This window comes from Prionailurus bengalensis, chromosome E1 (assembly GCF_016509475.1).
Source record: "Prionailurus bengalensis isolate Pbe53 chromosome E1, Fcat_Pben_1.1_paternal_pri, whole genome shotgun sequence".
In the NCBI taxonomy this organism is placed as follows: Eukaryota; Metazoa; Chordata; class Mammalia; order Carnivora; family Felidae; genus Prionailurus; species Prionailurus bengalensis.
In genome coordinates, this window is record NC_057347.1 from 15,606,833 (window position 1) to 15,619,508 (window position 12,676).

At 49.6% G+C, this 12,676-nt stretch overlaps 1 protein-coding gene across 3 annotated transcripts in view; it reads right to left on the reverse strand.

The window, feature by feature from the left end:
- Window positions 1-6,234: 6,234 nt before the first annotated feature.
- Window positions 6,235-12,676, reverse strand: part of VPS53 (VPS53 subunit of GARP complex) — a 150,943-nt gene continuing 144,501 nt past the window's right edge. For all 3 annotated transcript variants that reach the window (XM_043585515.1, XM_043585516.1, XM_043585514.1), the window contains 3 exons: window positions 12,317-12,454; window positions 10,699-10,803; window positions 6,235-10,202 (listed from right to left, as the gene is read on the reverse strand). In XM_043585515.1, the coding sequence (XP_043441450.1) occupies window positions 10,032-10,202; window positions 10,699-10,803; window positions 12,317-12,454 (414 nt within the window). In that variant the 3' untranslated portion in view covers window positions 6,235-10,031. The remainder of the gene's footprint in view (window positions 10,203-10,698; window positions 10,804-12,316; window positions 12,455-12,676) is intronic.

Genomic DNA, 12,676 nt, shown 5'->3' on the forward strand with positions numbered 1-12,676 from the left:
AACAGCCAAAGAATACAAACCACCTGTTTATAGATTGATGGGAAACTAGCTAAATCAACAATGATATATCTGAACTATAAAATACCAGGCAGTCACTTAAATCAATAGATCTCTATATGCTGAAGAACAAGATGTCTTAAATTATGTTGTTAAGCTGCTTACTATTGACTTTTTTTTTTGGCAAAAGCCCCTCTTCTCCCCACCCCCCACAGTATAGAGACAAAGTCTAGAAGGAGAGCAGGACTTTTGATATCTTGCCACATTGTTGTTGTTTTCAATTTTTTTATGTTTATTTTTGAGAGAGACAGAGAGCAAGCAGGGGAGAGGCAGAGAGAGAGAGAGGGGGAGACACAGAATCTGAAACAGGCGCCAGGCTCTGAGCTGTCAGCACAGAGCCCGACGCGGGCCTCGAACCGTGAGATCATGACTGGAGCCGAGTTGGATGCTCAACTGATTGAGCCACCCAACCCTGCCTCCCCTGTATCTTGCCACACTGTTTTAACTTATTAACAGCAATACCGATATGATGCTTTAAAGAGGAGTATTACTGTTGCAACATTTTATAAGGTAAGGAAAATGGAAGCAGCAGCCCAGGAAACACTCAGAACCATCAGTGTTGCCAGTTAGGAGACAGGAGACTGGCTGGAGTGGGGTTCACACCAGCTCCTTCTGAGAAAGCCTCGGAACGAAGAGGAAGTCCCTGGGCCCAGTCGGGAGACCACGGAGAGGGGCTTCCCCATGCTGAAACCCCACCTCCCAGGCCTTCCGGGGGCCCACAGTCTTGACTTGTTGGGGCAAGTTGCATTTTCTCTTGATTAATAATTCAGAGATCAAGGATCAAGTAACCGTATTGGTTGACAGTGAGAGTTGTCAAGTGCGACTGAGTCTAAGGCTTGGTGATGCAGGAGCCAGGGAAGGGAGGTGGTGCCACAGAGACATGGGGGGTTCCAGGAAGGCGGCTGAGCCTACCTGGGGGTTACACAGGAGCTAATGATGGGACGTGAAGGTAGGCTGAAGGGAAGGACACCAGCTAAAAATCTGAGAAACCTCTGAAGGCACAGCAGGTGTTTGCACCTGTGATGAATACATTGCCTGAAGGAATCCGGAGTGAAGACCTTGGGGCCTGACCACAGTCAAGGCTCACTCAGGTCAAGAAGAGCCAGTGAAGGAGACCAAGAGGGACTGGAACAAGAAAGCAAGGCATCACGGGGGTTTTGGGAGAATTCCCGGGGAGGGGTGGGGAGGACTCATCAAATAAATGGAGAGTGCACAGAGAATGAAAGTTTAGCAAGATCATCAGCGACCTCCAAGAAACATTTCTGGAAAGTAGCTGATTGGATACCTTCTAAGAGGAAACGCGTGTGGGGGATGCAGACAGAGGCTGTCCCTCTCATCTGAAATGATAACAAAAACAACAGCAGTAGCATGGGGGCTGGGAGGGTGGTGGGATCATAATGGGGAGAAAGCAAGTGTTTGAAACGCTCAGAGCCTCAATTTCCCATCTGCAAAAGAAGGGATTTTGACCGACGTTCCAAAAACAAGTAAACATGCTACCTAATGCTGACGCTCCGATTTGGAGCTTCCCGACCCCAGAGCCAAGCCACCGCTATAACTAATGCACAGCAAATGACCATACCAATCCCCTCAGCAATGAGGCTGTGTGTGGGGGCACCCTGAAGCAGCCACAGTCCCTGCGCCCATCACCTCTGGCCTTAGCACCCCATTTGTCCAAGCATGAGGTGACAGAAGCACAAATGTTACCATTTCTAGGTTTCAAGTCCCAGGGGGTTGGGGAAGCACCAATACACAGGTGTAACCCGTGGGGCTCGTGGGAGATTTGGAAGAAGGATGGGCTTCCCCTCAAATGGTGCCCAAGCCTCCGCCGTCCCTTCCAGTTGGCACGGTTTTGTTCTTAGAGCACAGCTGCCTTGCACGGGGGCTCCTTGCCTTCTGATGTCCTTCCTTCCACCCTCCCTGCCTCCCTCCCTTCCTTTGTTTATTTTTGAAGGAGAGAGAGATAGAGTGTGAGCCAGGGAAGGGCAGAGAGAGAGGGAGACACAGAATCTGAAGCAGGCTCCAGGCTCCGAGCTGTCAGCACAGAGCCCGATGTAGGGCTCGAACTCATGAACTGAGATCATGACCTGAGCCGAAGTTGGACGCCCAACGGACTGAGCCACCCAGGGGTCCCTGATGTTCTTCCTAAAGGTGGCAGGGCCTCCAGGGGTCTCCACGTGGGATGTGGGTGATGGGTCAGGTGTGTTGCTGACTGGGTAGTGAATTTCAAATGAAACGGTGCTCTCTCCTCTACAAAGGTGACGCTGCCCCCCAGCCCACCCCACTCCACCCTGAGGTCAGAAAAGTCATGCGTGGCAGCTATTAATGAGGGTAACAGCTTCCAAACTGATTTCTGGGCGAATCTGGAGTTCTTCAGAGATGTTCTGGTGGGCAAAGGAGCTCCACGAAGGTTCAATATTAACTTCTGCCTGAGAGTGCATTTAACAAAAAAATTGTTTTTTTAATGTTTGTTTATTTTTGAGAGAGACAGAGACAGAATGTGAGTGGGTTAGGGGCAGAGAGAGAGGGAGACAAAGAATCTGAAACAGGCTCCAGGCTCCGAGCTGTCAGCACAGAGCCCGATGTGGGGCTTGAACTCACAGAGCTGTGAGATCATGACCTGAGCCGAAGTCAGACGCTCAACTGACTGAGCCACCCAGGCGCCCCCCGAAGAGTGCATATTTAAAACCTATTCTAAAAACTAAACATTTGGGGCAACTGGGTGGCTCAGTCAAATTAAGTGTCTTGACTCTTGATTTCAGCTCATGGTTTGTGAGATCGAGCCCTGCGTCGGGCTCTGAGCTGACAGTGCGGAGCCTGCTTGGGATTCTCCCTCTCTCCCTCTCTGTCTCTGCCTCTCCTCTGCTCACCTGCTCTCTCTTTCTCTCAAAAATAAATAAACATATTAAAAAATACCTAAATATTCAAAACTGTAACAGTACAACATGCATCCTCAAATGTGTCTCGGGTGCAAACGTACGATGATACAGACCCTTTGTGTGTTAACCTGTGCCGTTAGGGCTGCTCACGTACCCGTAGACCTCAGGATCAAGAGTCCTTGTCACGTCTGTGTAACTGAAGGGTGTCGGGGATTGCAAGGAGGGCTGTTAAAACAGAACTGTGTTAGCTGCAAATTCTAAGCTGGATTAAATCAAGCTTTCTGTATTCTGTGCAACCAAAGCCAAGCACAGAAATAAGTTGGATGCTGGGATTGATAAAGTGTCATCCATCACCTGAGATTTAAAATGCTATTTACTGCAGTGGTTTCAATGCTCTCTCTCTGATTTGCTTTGGAAGTTACTTGAACTTGTAACACGTATTAATAAAATACTTCTGTAGAGTGAGAGTCCCACGTAAAATGGTGTCTCATGAATTTGAAAGCCACAGGTGTGGCACAAAGAGCATGGGTGGACCGAGACAGGAGTCAGACCCTGGCACCACCACCTGCTGGCCGTGGCAGTGGCATCTGCCTTCCAGGCCTCCAGGTCCACGTCGACAGAATGGAGCTGGCCACACCTGCTTAGCAGCGATTTTGATCCCACGAGGTAGCACCTCGTATTCAGGATGCAGTAAATACTCAGCAGCTGGTTCCCGTCCAGATACAGAGAGCACGGAAGAGTGCAGACCCCTTGGTCCCCCTCACGATCAAAGAGATGATCTGCCTGCCCGACAGTATGGGTAGCTGGGGCTGCAGCCAAGGGCCTGGACGAACCCAGCTGGGACCTCACCTACAGTGGGCGCCCTCCTGTGACAGCATAGCCAGCCACCTGTAGTGCCAACGGCATGAATACTTTAAGAGCCGTGCCAGGAAAGCAACAGGCATTGGGCACGAGGTCGTGGGGTGTCTCTGTGTGTGAATTCATGTTTTTCTTTCTACAACATTGGCTATTTTTCCGTCTGCCTGCTAATGCTCTTCAGGGTCTGCTCCAGGCAGCCCAGCCACAGTGCTTTAGTTTGGGAATAATTCTGGGGCACGCAGTCTCTCCAGCAGCTGGTCTGCTTCCCTTCTCCCCGAGAACCGCCTTTCTTTTCCATCAGCACAGAGCAAACATGCACAAGAAGATAGAGTTTCTCTCCATCACTTCACCTGGCTCTCCTGAAAGTGGCTGCCCGCTTTGCAAATAATTTCCTTGGCCTCAGAAGCAAAGGAAAGTTTGTGGAGAAGCTGTTCTTAATTTCTCACTTTTGAAAAATGACCCCAAATGGGAGGAGGCACAGCAATTGTACAAATTCCATTTGCTTACTGAGCAGAAGCTACCAGAGCCCTGAGATTAAGTGATAAACATCCCTAGGGGACAAAGCGCTGAACCCTGTTTAACTTTAATATCCCTCTATCACTTAGCATTCTCTGTATCAATATCCCCAAAGCGGATTGAAAACCCAGATTATAGGGATTCAGCTGGCCTTGGGAAAGGTCTAAACTTCTTTGAAAGGCAACTGTAAAGTAATGCAAATAGCTAGTGAACCTCTGCCTGTCCCAAGATATTCTTACGTAGTTTTTTGGGTATTGTAGGAAAGGGGGAAAAAAAAAAAAAAAAAAAAGGAGGGCAGGCAGGAATTCTGTCCCTGCCATGAATGGCCAGCTGAAGTCTGGTCTATGGACACCAGACACCGTATTTAAAGAATTTGTTTGGAAGGGAGCCTTTGGCAACCTTTCTAATTTGCCTTCAGAGGAAACGTGCCACATTTTCCACAACAGGCAGCCCAGCCAACACCACCAGGAGGGAGGAAGCTCTTTTCTGTCTGTAGGGTTATCCCTAAATACTGTGGAAATAGCAGCTGTTAGGACAAGGGGAATAGAGGGTTCGGAGAGTCTTAAAACGCTTGAATAAGTTGGATATCACTAGCATGACCTGAAAAGGCAAAGACTTGGGGCGCCTGGGTGGCTCAGTCGGTCGAGCGTCTGACTTTGGCTCAGGTCACGATCTCGCGGTTCGTGAGTTTGAGCCCCGCTTCGGGCTCACTCTGCACTAACAGTGCGGAGCCTAGGAGCCCGTTTTGAATTCCGTGTCTCCTTCTCTCTCTGCCCCTCCCCTGCTCACGCTCTGTCTCTGTCTCTCAAAAATAAATAGACATTACAATTTTTTTTTTTAAAAAGGCAAAGACTAGCTATTCCGCTGCTCACCCCCGAGGCAGCCTGCACACAGCAGCATGGTTATGTTGTCACCTGGCCATTTTGTTCAAGTCAGTCCAGGGACAGAACAAGCCCTATGGCCACCCACCATCCAGCCAGGCCGGGCACTGGTGGTTCAGGCCTGGCGAGCGATAATGGACACTTACTTCGTTTTTCACGCTGCCTGATGGCTGACAGAGCGTGTGCACGCAACCTGGTCTCCCGTGACCTACACAATCCTATTAATTATAACCCCCTTTTACAGATCCTGAAAACTAAGGTTCGGAGGACTAAGGACTCGTCCACCATCAAGTCAAAGTGCCGTAACCGGACCTGGAGACCAGGTCCTTCTGTAGAAATTTCCAGTCTCAGGCTGCTTTTGTTTCAGATGGACACATTCTTCCTACCCTGCTGCTCTCCAGTGGCTGCTTATGTTGGTGACAAGGACGAGAGTGGGGCAGGTGAGCCACCTCGCGCTGCTCTTCTGGAGGGTTCTAAGGAAAAGTCTCTTTTCTCATCAGATTGATCTCTGGGTACCCCAGTGAAGTGGGGAGGGGGTGGAAATAAAGAATGGAAACTAGGTCAGGCTCTTGAAGCCAGCCTAATGGAAGTGCTGCAACAGATTTTCCACCGCTGAAGGAAACGCCAGACTTCCCAAAAAGTTCGCTGCAAAATGCCCACCCACTTATTACGGAAACAGGATTAACTTACTGTGTACAGGACAGAACTCATCTGCAGTCACATGGAAAAGCAGGCTATGGCCGGAACAGTAAGGTGGAGAAGGGAAAGTCAACAGGACAGAAATTCAGAGCACAAGAAGGGTTCCAGATCGGACGCGGCACGCTCTACGCGTATTTAGAGGTGTCCAGCAGACTGGACGTGCCAGGACCGCGCTGATGAACGAGTCTGTTTTCAGGCACTGCTTCCTTCGGCCGTCGGGGAAGGGGCACATCTTCATCGGGGAGAAGGGGAGATGCTGCGGAGGGCCCGAGGTTCACAGGCTTCCTGATTCTTTCCTATTGTCCGTTCTGTTTTCTGTCATCAGTAAGGAAATACACCCTAGCAAATGACATCCAGTAATGCTTTAATTAACTGTAGTACTTTATGCTCCAATATGCACCGCGAAATCACTTCCAGATGGGGGAAATGAAAGATATTTACACAAAAAAGCAGTCCCTTTATTTTAAGGAAATTGATATCTCCCACAAGTATAGAACTTTGAGGGTCTGGGAGGCTATCTATTTTGATAAATACTAGGATCAGACTGGAAATTGAGATTTACGATATAAAATGGATGCCAACTTTTCATGTGTCCGTGTTTCCAAGGCTATTGTTTAAATGGCCCGATGCAGTTCTGATGATTTTATTTTTAGGAATCTGACTTGGAGTAGAGAAGTGTGAAACACTTGCTCTCACCGTCAGCCAGCTAGTTATTCTGGAGATTTCTCCTCCTAGGGAGAGGAATTACATTTCCAGCTGTGACCTTTTGGCATTTCCCCTAGCATTCCGTAAACAGGGAGCTAGGTTTCCGTGTCCAACAGCAATTCAGGATGGGCTGGTGGGGCACCCCCACATCAGGCAGCAGCCGCAGACGTGCTTGCCCGCCCTGTCCGGTCCGTAAATGTCACCCTGCTCCCTCGAAGTCTGCTCTCAGTCCCGTTTGATCTGCACCCAAGAGCCATCCTCGGCTTGAGAAAGGAGGCACCTTTTTCTGGGGGCAAAGTCCTAGGTACTAGTTCTTGGTTCTTTAAGAGAGGGAGGAGTGGCGAGAGTTTCACTTCCGGAACCGAACTTGGAGGTCCAAACACTCCGTCCACCCACTGTGGTTCCTATCACATGGTTATGATTCAGACAGAAGTTTCTCCGGCCTGGCCACCCCTAAGCCAGCCGTCAGGAAGTCTGTCCATAAAAGTAGATCTTCATCAATTACAAATTACCAATATGTATTTTAACCACATAAAGTGGCTTCAAGTGTTTTTTGTTTTTTGTTTTTGTTTTTTTAGGAGTTAGAGAAAGCGGGGGGCGGGGGGGGGAGGAATGGGCACAATATCTAATTTAGCTTAATAACAGAGTTCTTTGTTACTGTTTTTATCTCCTTTATATATGTTATTTTGAAGTGACAATCATATATCAAATTTCTCTTTGGGGCCAGGTTGTCAAAACGGCAAGAATCTTCTTAGTCTGTATGGGGACAGCACAATTCTGGCATGGTCCCTGTCATCAACACAAGCTTCAAATTAAAGCCCCTGGATGTTAGCAAAGAGTCTTTCCCATGTTGGTACCAGCTCAACGGTACAGTAATTACACTTGTTAGAGAGTTGGGAAAAATAAATCTTCACGAAAACGTGCTACGGGAACACTTTGATAAAGCAAATGTCGCTCTATTGCAATAGTTTCTAACAAGGGGGGTAAATGTTCCAATCACCCACGTGCCCAGACCCCACTCCAGACTTCCTGATTCAGAATCTCCAGGCAACTGTATTTGTAAAATGGGCCCCAGGTGATTCTGATGCGTACCCCCAGTTGAGAAACATGCAGTCTTTAGAAGATGCATACGCGGAATTCAGACTCTATCAACGAGACATTTAGCATAACTCCTACTGACATCTGTGGGCTCCTTGGAGATTACTGACAATGTAATAAATCAAGAAAGCAACTTCCCTGGCCGTGACCACCAACAGGGGGGAAACAGCGGCTTGACATCTCAATGCGTTACGGAGACGTCCAGAAAACAACTCCTCAGAATGAACCAGAGAGAGAAGTGCGGGTCTATAAACACCGAGAGTGACAAGAACCAGGTGCAAGAGTCCACTGGCTCTCCCGGCTCCCCAGGTTGATGACAGATGGCTGAAGTGCCTGTGCTGTTTGGAGATGGGCCCATCAGCCCTTCTTTCAAGGGCAGGAAGAGAATGTTAACCTCCCTCAGTGCGCGCTGTGGGGCGTCACCGGGGCAGCAGGACGGCTGTCCCGGCAAAGTGAAGTCCGGGCAGTGTGCGGCCTGCGCTCGCCCCGTCCCCTCCCCGGCCTTTCTGCACTTTTCTCATTTAGCAATCTTTCCCTAAGAGAGCTCAGCCAAAGGTCACACCTCTTACTTTCTTCTCGGTGTTGTCCAGTTTGAGACGCTCAGCACATACGAGTCATACTGACTAGCAAGAAGAGACTGGAAGCCGGTGAAGAAGTGAGGCCTGGGATCAAAGCTGCAGCCGATGGGCTGAGTCTGGGACAAGGCTGATGGAGGGGAAGGGGCGCCGCACAGACTGGTTGCATTGGAAAACAAGAAAGGGAAAAATAATCAGTTCTTGGTCTGGTTTTCAAACCTTAAAGTTTCCTCCTTTATGGCTGTCACATGTTTTATGGATTTTCAGGAAACTTCCTCTATCCTGAAAACTCATTTTTGAGCGCTAGTTGATATCCCAATTTTATCCTGAGGGCCTGTTATGTGCATTTTCTGTAAAGAGCTCCTCCTTCCTCCTTAGCGCTCTCTCCCCACCTGGCCAACACATTGTTCAGAATTCCCGAACAATGCAGACAGGAACGGCGGCTGCCCTGAGGCTGTGGTCCCGGTTAACTGAGGCTCGGTTTCCACTGAACCAGGCAAGTCAGGGCAGCTACCTGACATGCTGCCCGTTCTCATGCTGCAGGATGATGTGGGGACTGAGCGGCTCTAGGGGGCAGCTCTCTTCTGCAAAGCCATGCTGGCTGAGAGCCAGTGGACAGGCCGGGCAGGCCGGGGGTCAGGCTGTGTTCTGGGCTGGCGCAGGCTCTGAGCAGGTGTTTAAGGTCAACATTCTGTTCCGAAGGTATGTTGTTCTGGCACCTCACATCACCTCTGTTGTTTCAGATCATTCTGGAAAGTAATGTGGATTTGAAAATAAATGGCCAGGAAGGAGATTAGAGGGCCCAGGCCTCCTGTGCTGTCCCACAGCGTCATCTGAGGAGAAAGCCTAGGACAAGTTTTCTAGGAAAACTTCCTAGTTTCTTTTCACAGAAGGCAATCCCTCCCCTAGAAGTCAGGGCTAGAGTGGGAATAAAGAAATGGAGAAAATAATCTGCTTACAGCATGCAGTGAGTATGCCAAGCAGAACCCTCTCTCCAAGGCAGATATGGGTGTACCCCCATACTCAGGCAAGGAGCCCCAGGGCACAGAGGGCACCTGCTTCTGAGGCCTAGCACATACAGTCTTCCTGGGTGAGACACACAGAGGGACTTTCTCCTGAGACACATACAGAGAGGGGACCGGAGATTACGGAGATAACCTGGCCTAGGCATGACAATACATACCGGGAGATGGATCTAGAAGGAAGAATGCACCTGCTTCCACTGCCTTCATCAGGCAAGACTAATGTCCTACAGCTGTAATGTGTCACTGCATTAGCTCAGGCCCCAGACCCAAGCCCACAGAACAGGGAGCACAAATCTTAGCGTCTGGCTGCAGGGGTAACCTCCCACAGCAGCAAATGGAGGAAGGGGTGAGATCCAGGGCTTCTACCCATGTTGTCTGGCCAGGTGGGGCAGATAGGGCCACGTGCCAGAAGGTGTGACAGCAGAGGTGAGGCTGTAAAGCCAGTGACGAGCAGCTCAGGAACACAAGTGAACCGCAGGGCCCTTTCACCCACCGCTGCCTCTGCTATAGAATCAAAGACCAACTCTGTAGCCTTTTTATCACCCTGCCCTTGCTTGGCTTTTTGATTAGGACAAGAATTAAGACAGGTCATGGAGAAGACACATGAACAACCCAAATGTCCCAGGAGGTTTCAGGATTGATGATCTGAGAGTCAGGGGGAATGCAGGATTGGTGGGGGGCTTCCAGGCAGCCGGGTGCTGAGGGGCACCAGCCAGGGAAAACAGTGCCCCATGCATGCTCCTACAGTCTCTTTTTAATCAGTTTCTCTAGTTTGCGGATGCGAGAGGATTCCTGTTCTGGTGTCGGAGCCAGTAGTGACAGCGAGCCGGAGCCTTCTGGCCCTGAAGGCGGGGTGGGGAGCCTCTGGCGCAGGAGCTCCAGCATGCTGCTCTGCTCGCTTCTCTTCAGCCCCTGAAGTTGAAAGAGAAAGGAGGGTAATCATGACATCTGGCCCCAGTAAGTCCCCAGGGGAGAGTGCAATATCTCGTGTGCTGTTAGCCACGGCTGTGCAAACAGCATAATTGCTCTAGGCTGAAGATGAACACTTCCTTCGGGGGCGTTGCCTGCCGTGGGTAGTAGCCTGGGAGAAGAGCGGAGGGAAGAAAAACGGGTGAAAGGAAAGGAGAGAAAGAAGGGGCGGAGAGAAGGGACAGTTCACTCCTTCCGCCCCCAGCCTCTGCTGAGCCTTTGCTTCTCCATGGGGCTCGGAGGTACCAGCAGAGTCAGGAAGTTATTTTGTCCGGGGTCCTTCTCCTCAGAAGACGTCTTAGAATCTGGTTTGTGGCCTGGGGCTAGGCAGATGCACTCTGAGAAAGCTCCCCAGGAGCCCGTATCCAACCCCCTGGTTAGGAACCACCGCATGTGAGAAGGATGTGCAAGTGTGGACAAAACAAGACAGCGAGCTAACCTTCATGTCCAGTATCTTCTGGAAGGTTTCTGTGTTGCAGTCCGTAAGGAGTTTGATATAGTTGTCAACAAACACCACCAGCGGTTCGTGAGGGGCCATCACTACCTGCAGGGGAGGGAGACAAGAGTGGGCCTGCAGGAAAACTCATGACTGGAAAGCAGGGGATCATTTTTCCTTACTTGCAAGCTGACCACAAAATGGATTCTGCAAGATTTCCTTAAGCGGCAGCAACCCTAAACTCAGAAATGTCCCAACGGCCTATTTCATCTCAACGTTCAATTATAGCAATGTTTCTTAAATTTATTAAAGCATAAATATCACCTGAATTGCTTTTTAAGTGTAGATTTCTAGGTGCCTCCCCTGAAGATCTGAACTCAGAGACCTGGGGTGGGGTCCTCCCACGTGGTTTTTAAGTATCGGGACCATTTGTGAAACGCTGTGCCGGAGAGCCTCCTGTTCTGAGATGGGGGTTCATGATACCTGCTCCTACTGTCCCAATGCATCTTTATCCCTGAGGAATGACTCACAAAACCCATAGATCTAAATGGATTTTCTCAAGGACAAAAATCCCAAGGTTGCCTTTCAAGACTTAAATTCTGAACTTCATTTAACTACATGCACTTAAACTGTCAATTAATCTACAAACAGAAGGAAACTGAGGGCATCACAATCTTCAGATCCATTCCGCTTTGGTTTTGGAATGCAGGAACTCCTGAGAATGGACCAGAGGGTGACAAGCCGTATTCACTCAGACACTCCCTGCAGATCGTTCCCCAACTGCACGCTCCCCTCTCCGGTGAGTGAGCCAGCTGGGGGAAGAAGCCGATTAGGCCGCTTCCAGTTTCCTCCGGCCTGAGCTCAAGGTCTGTGCAGGAACCTCACCTGGTCCCACTGATGGGACATAGCTACTCTACACTCCCGCCATCATTCAAGCCATCCTGTTTGGGAGACAGGCCTGATGAGCTTGCAGGCCGGCCCTGTACTTTTAGGAACATTTCATGATAGTTCCATTTGTTCTCCAGCCTTCTCCCCTCCCCCAAACAGGCCCCCCTCTCTTCTCAACAAGTGCAGGTGAAAATCAGATGCAGGTGCTCAAGGCTTCAGACATTCTCCATATCATCACCCCACATATAATAGTTTGTTAAACGGGGCCTGAAGCCCCCGTTAAAGCCTATTTGCTGATCAGATTCAGTTACTGCAACATCTGCTTGGAGTTCCTGGAAAGTTGCAGGGTATAGAAAGCTAAAGAGGTTTATGTGGGAAAGTGAGCAACTGATAGCTGGGCTAAATTCCTGCTGAGAAGAGATCCTTGACTCAGACACTGATTCACAACGACAGCCCCACCTAATTTCCAATCCTGGCCAAATCCTACAAGAGGATCCTATTACAATGAAAAATTCATTTGTCAGAAAGAATTACTGATCCCCTGAGTAACTGTCCACTGACTTTCAACAATCTCTGATGAGGCCCAAATCTGGCTAGCCAAAGAATGTGGACAATCCTTTGGGGCTGATGGGGACAGCCCTCATCTGTACTTTCAAAACCAGTAGTCCTTCAATTAAACCACCAGATAACCAGCCCCTTTTAATAGAAACCCTGGGGAAGACACAAGACCCACCTTGAGTATCATTTCTGCTCGGGTCATGCCTTTCACAACAATTTTAGTGTAACTGGCAGGTGCTTTCCTCACCACCTGTGAGCCAATGGAAGGTAGATCAAGCAGGACCATCTTCAAGGAATGGGTGTCCAGCAGCAGCTGTGGGAATGAAGCAGATTACTAACCACTTCATGGGGACACAGCACTTAGTATACCTATGCTGACGAATACCATTTTCCTGGGGTGCCTGGGTGGCTCAGTCAGTTAAGTGTCTGACTTTGGCTCAGGTCATGATCTTGTGGTTCACAAATTCGAGCCCTGCGTGGGGCTCTGTGCTGACAGCTCAGAGCCTGGAGCCTGCTTCGTATTCTGTGTCTCCCT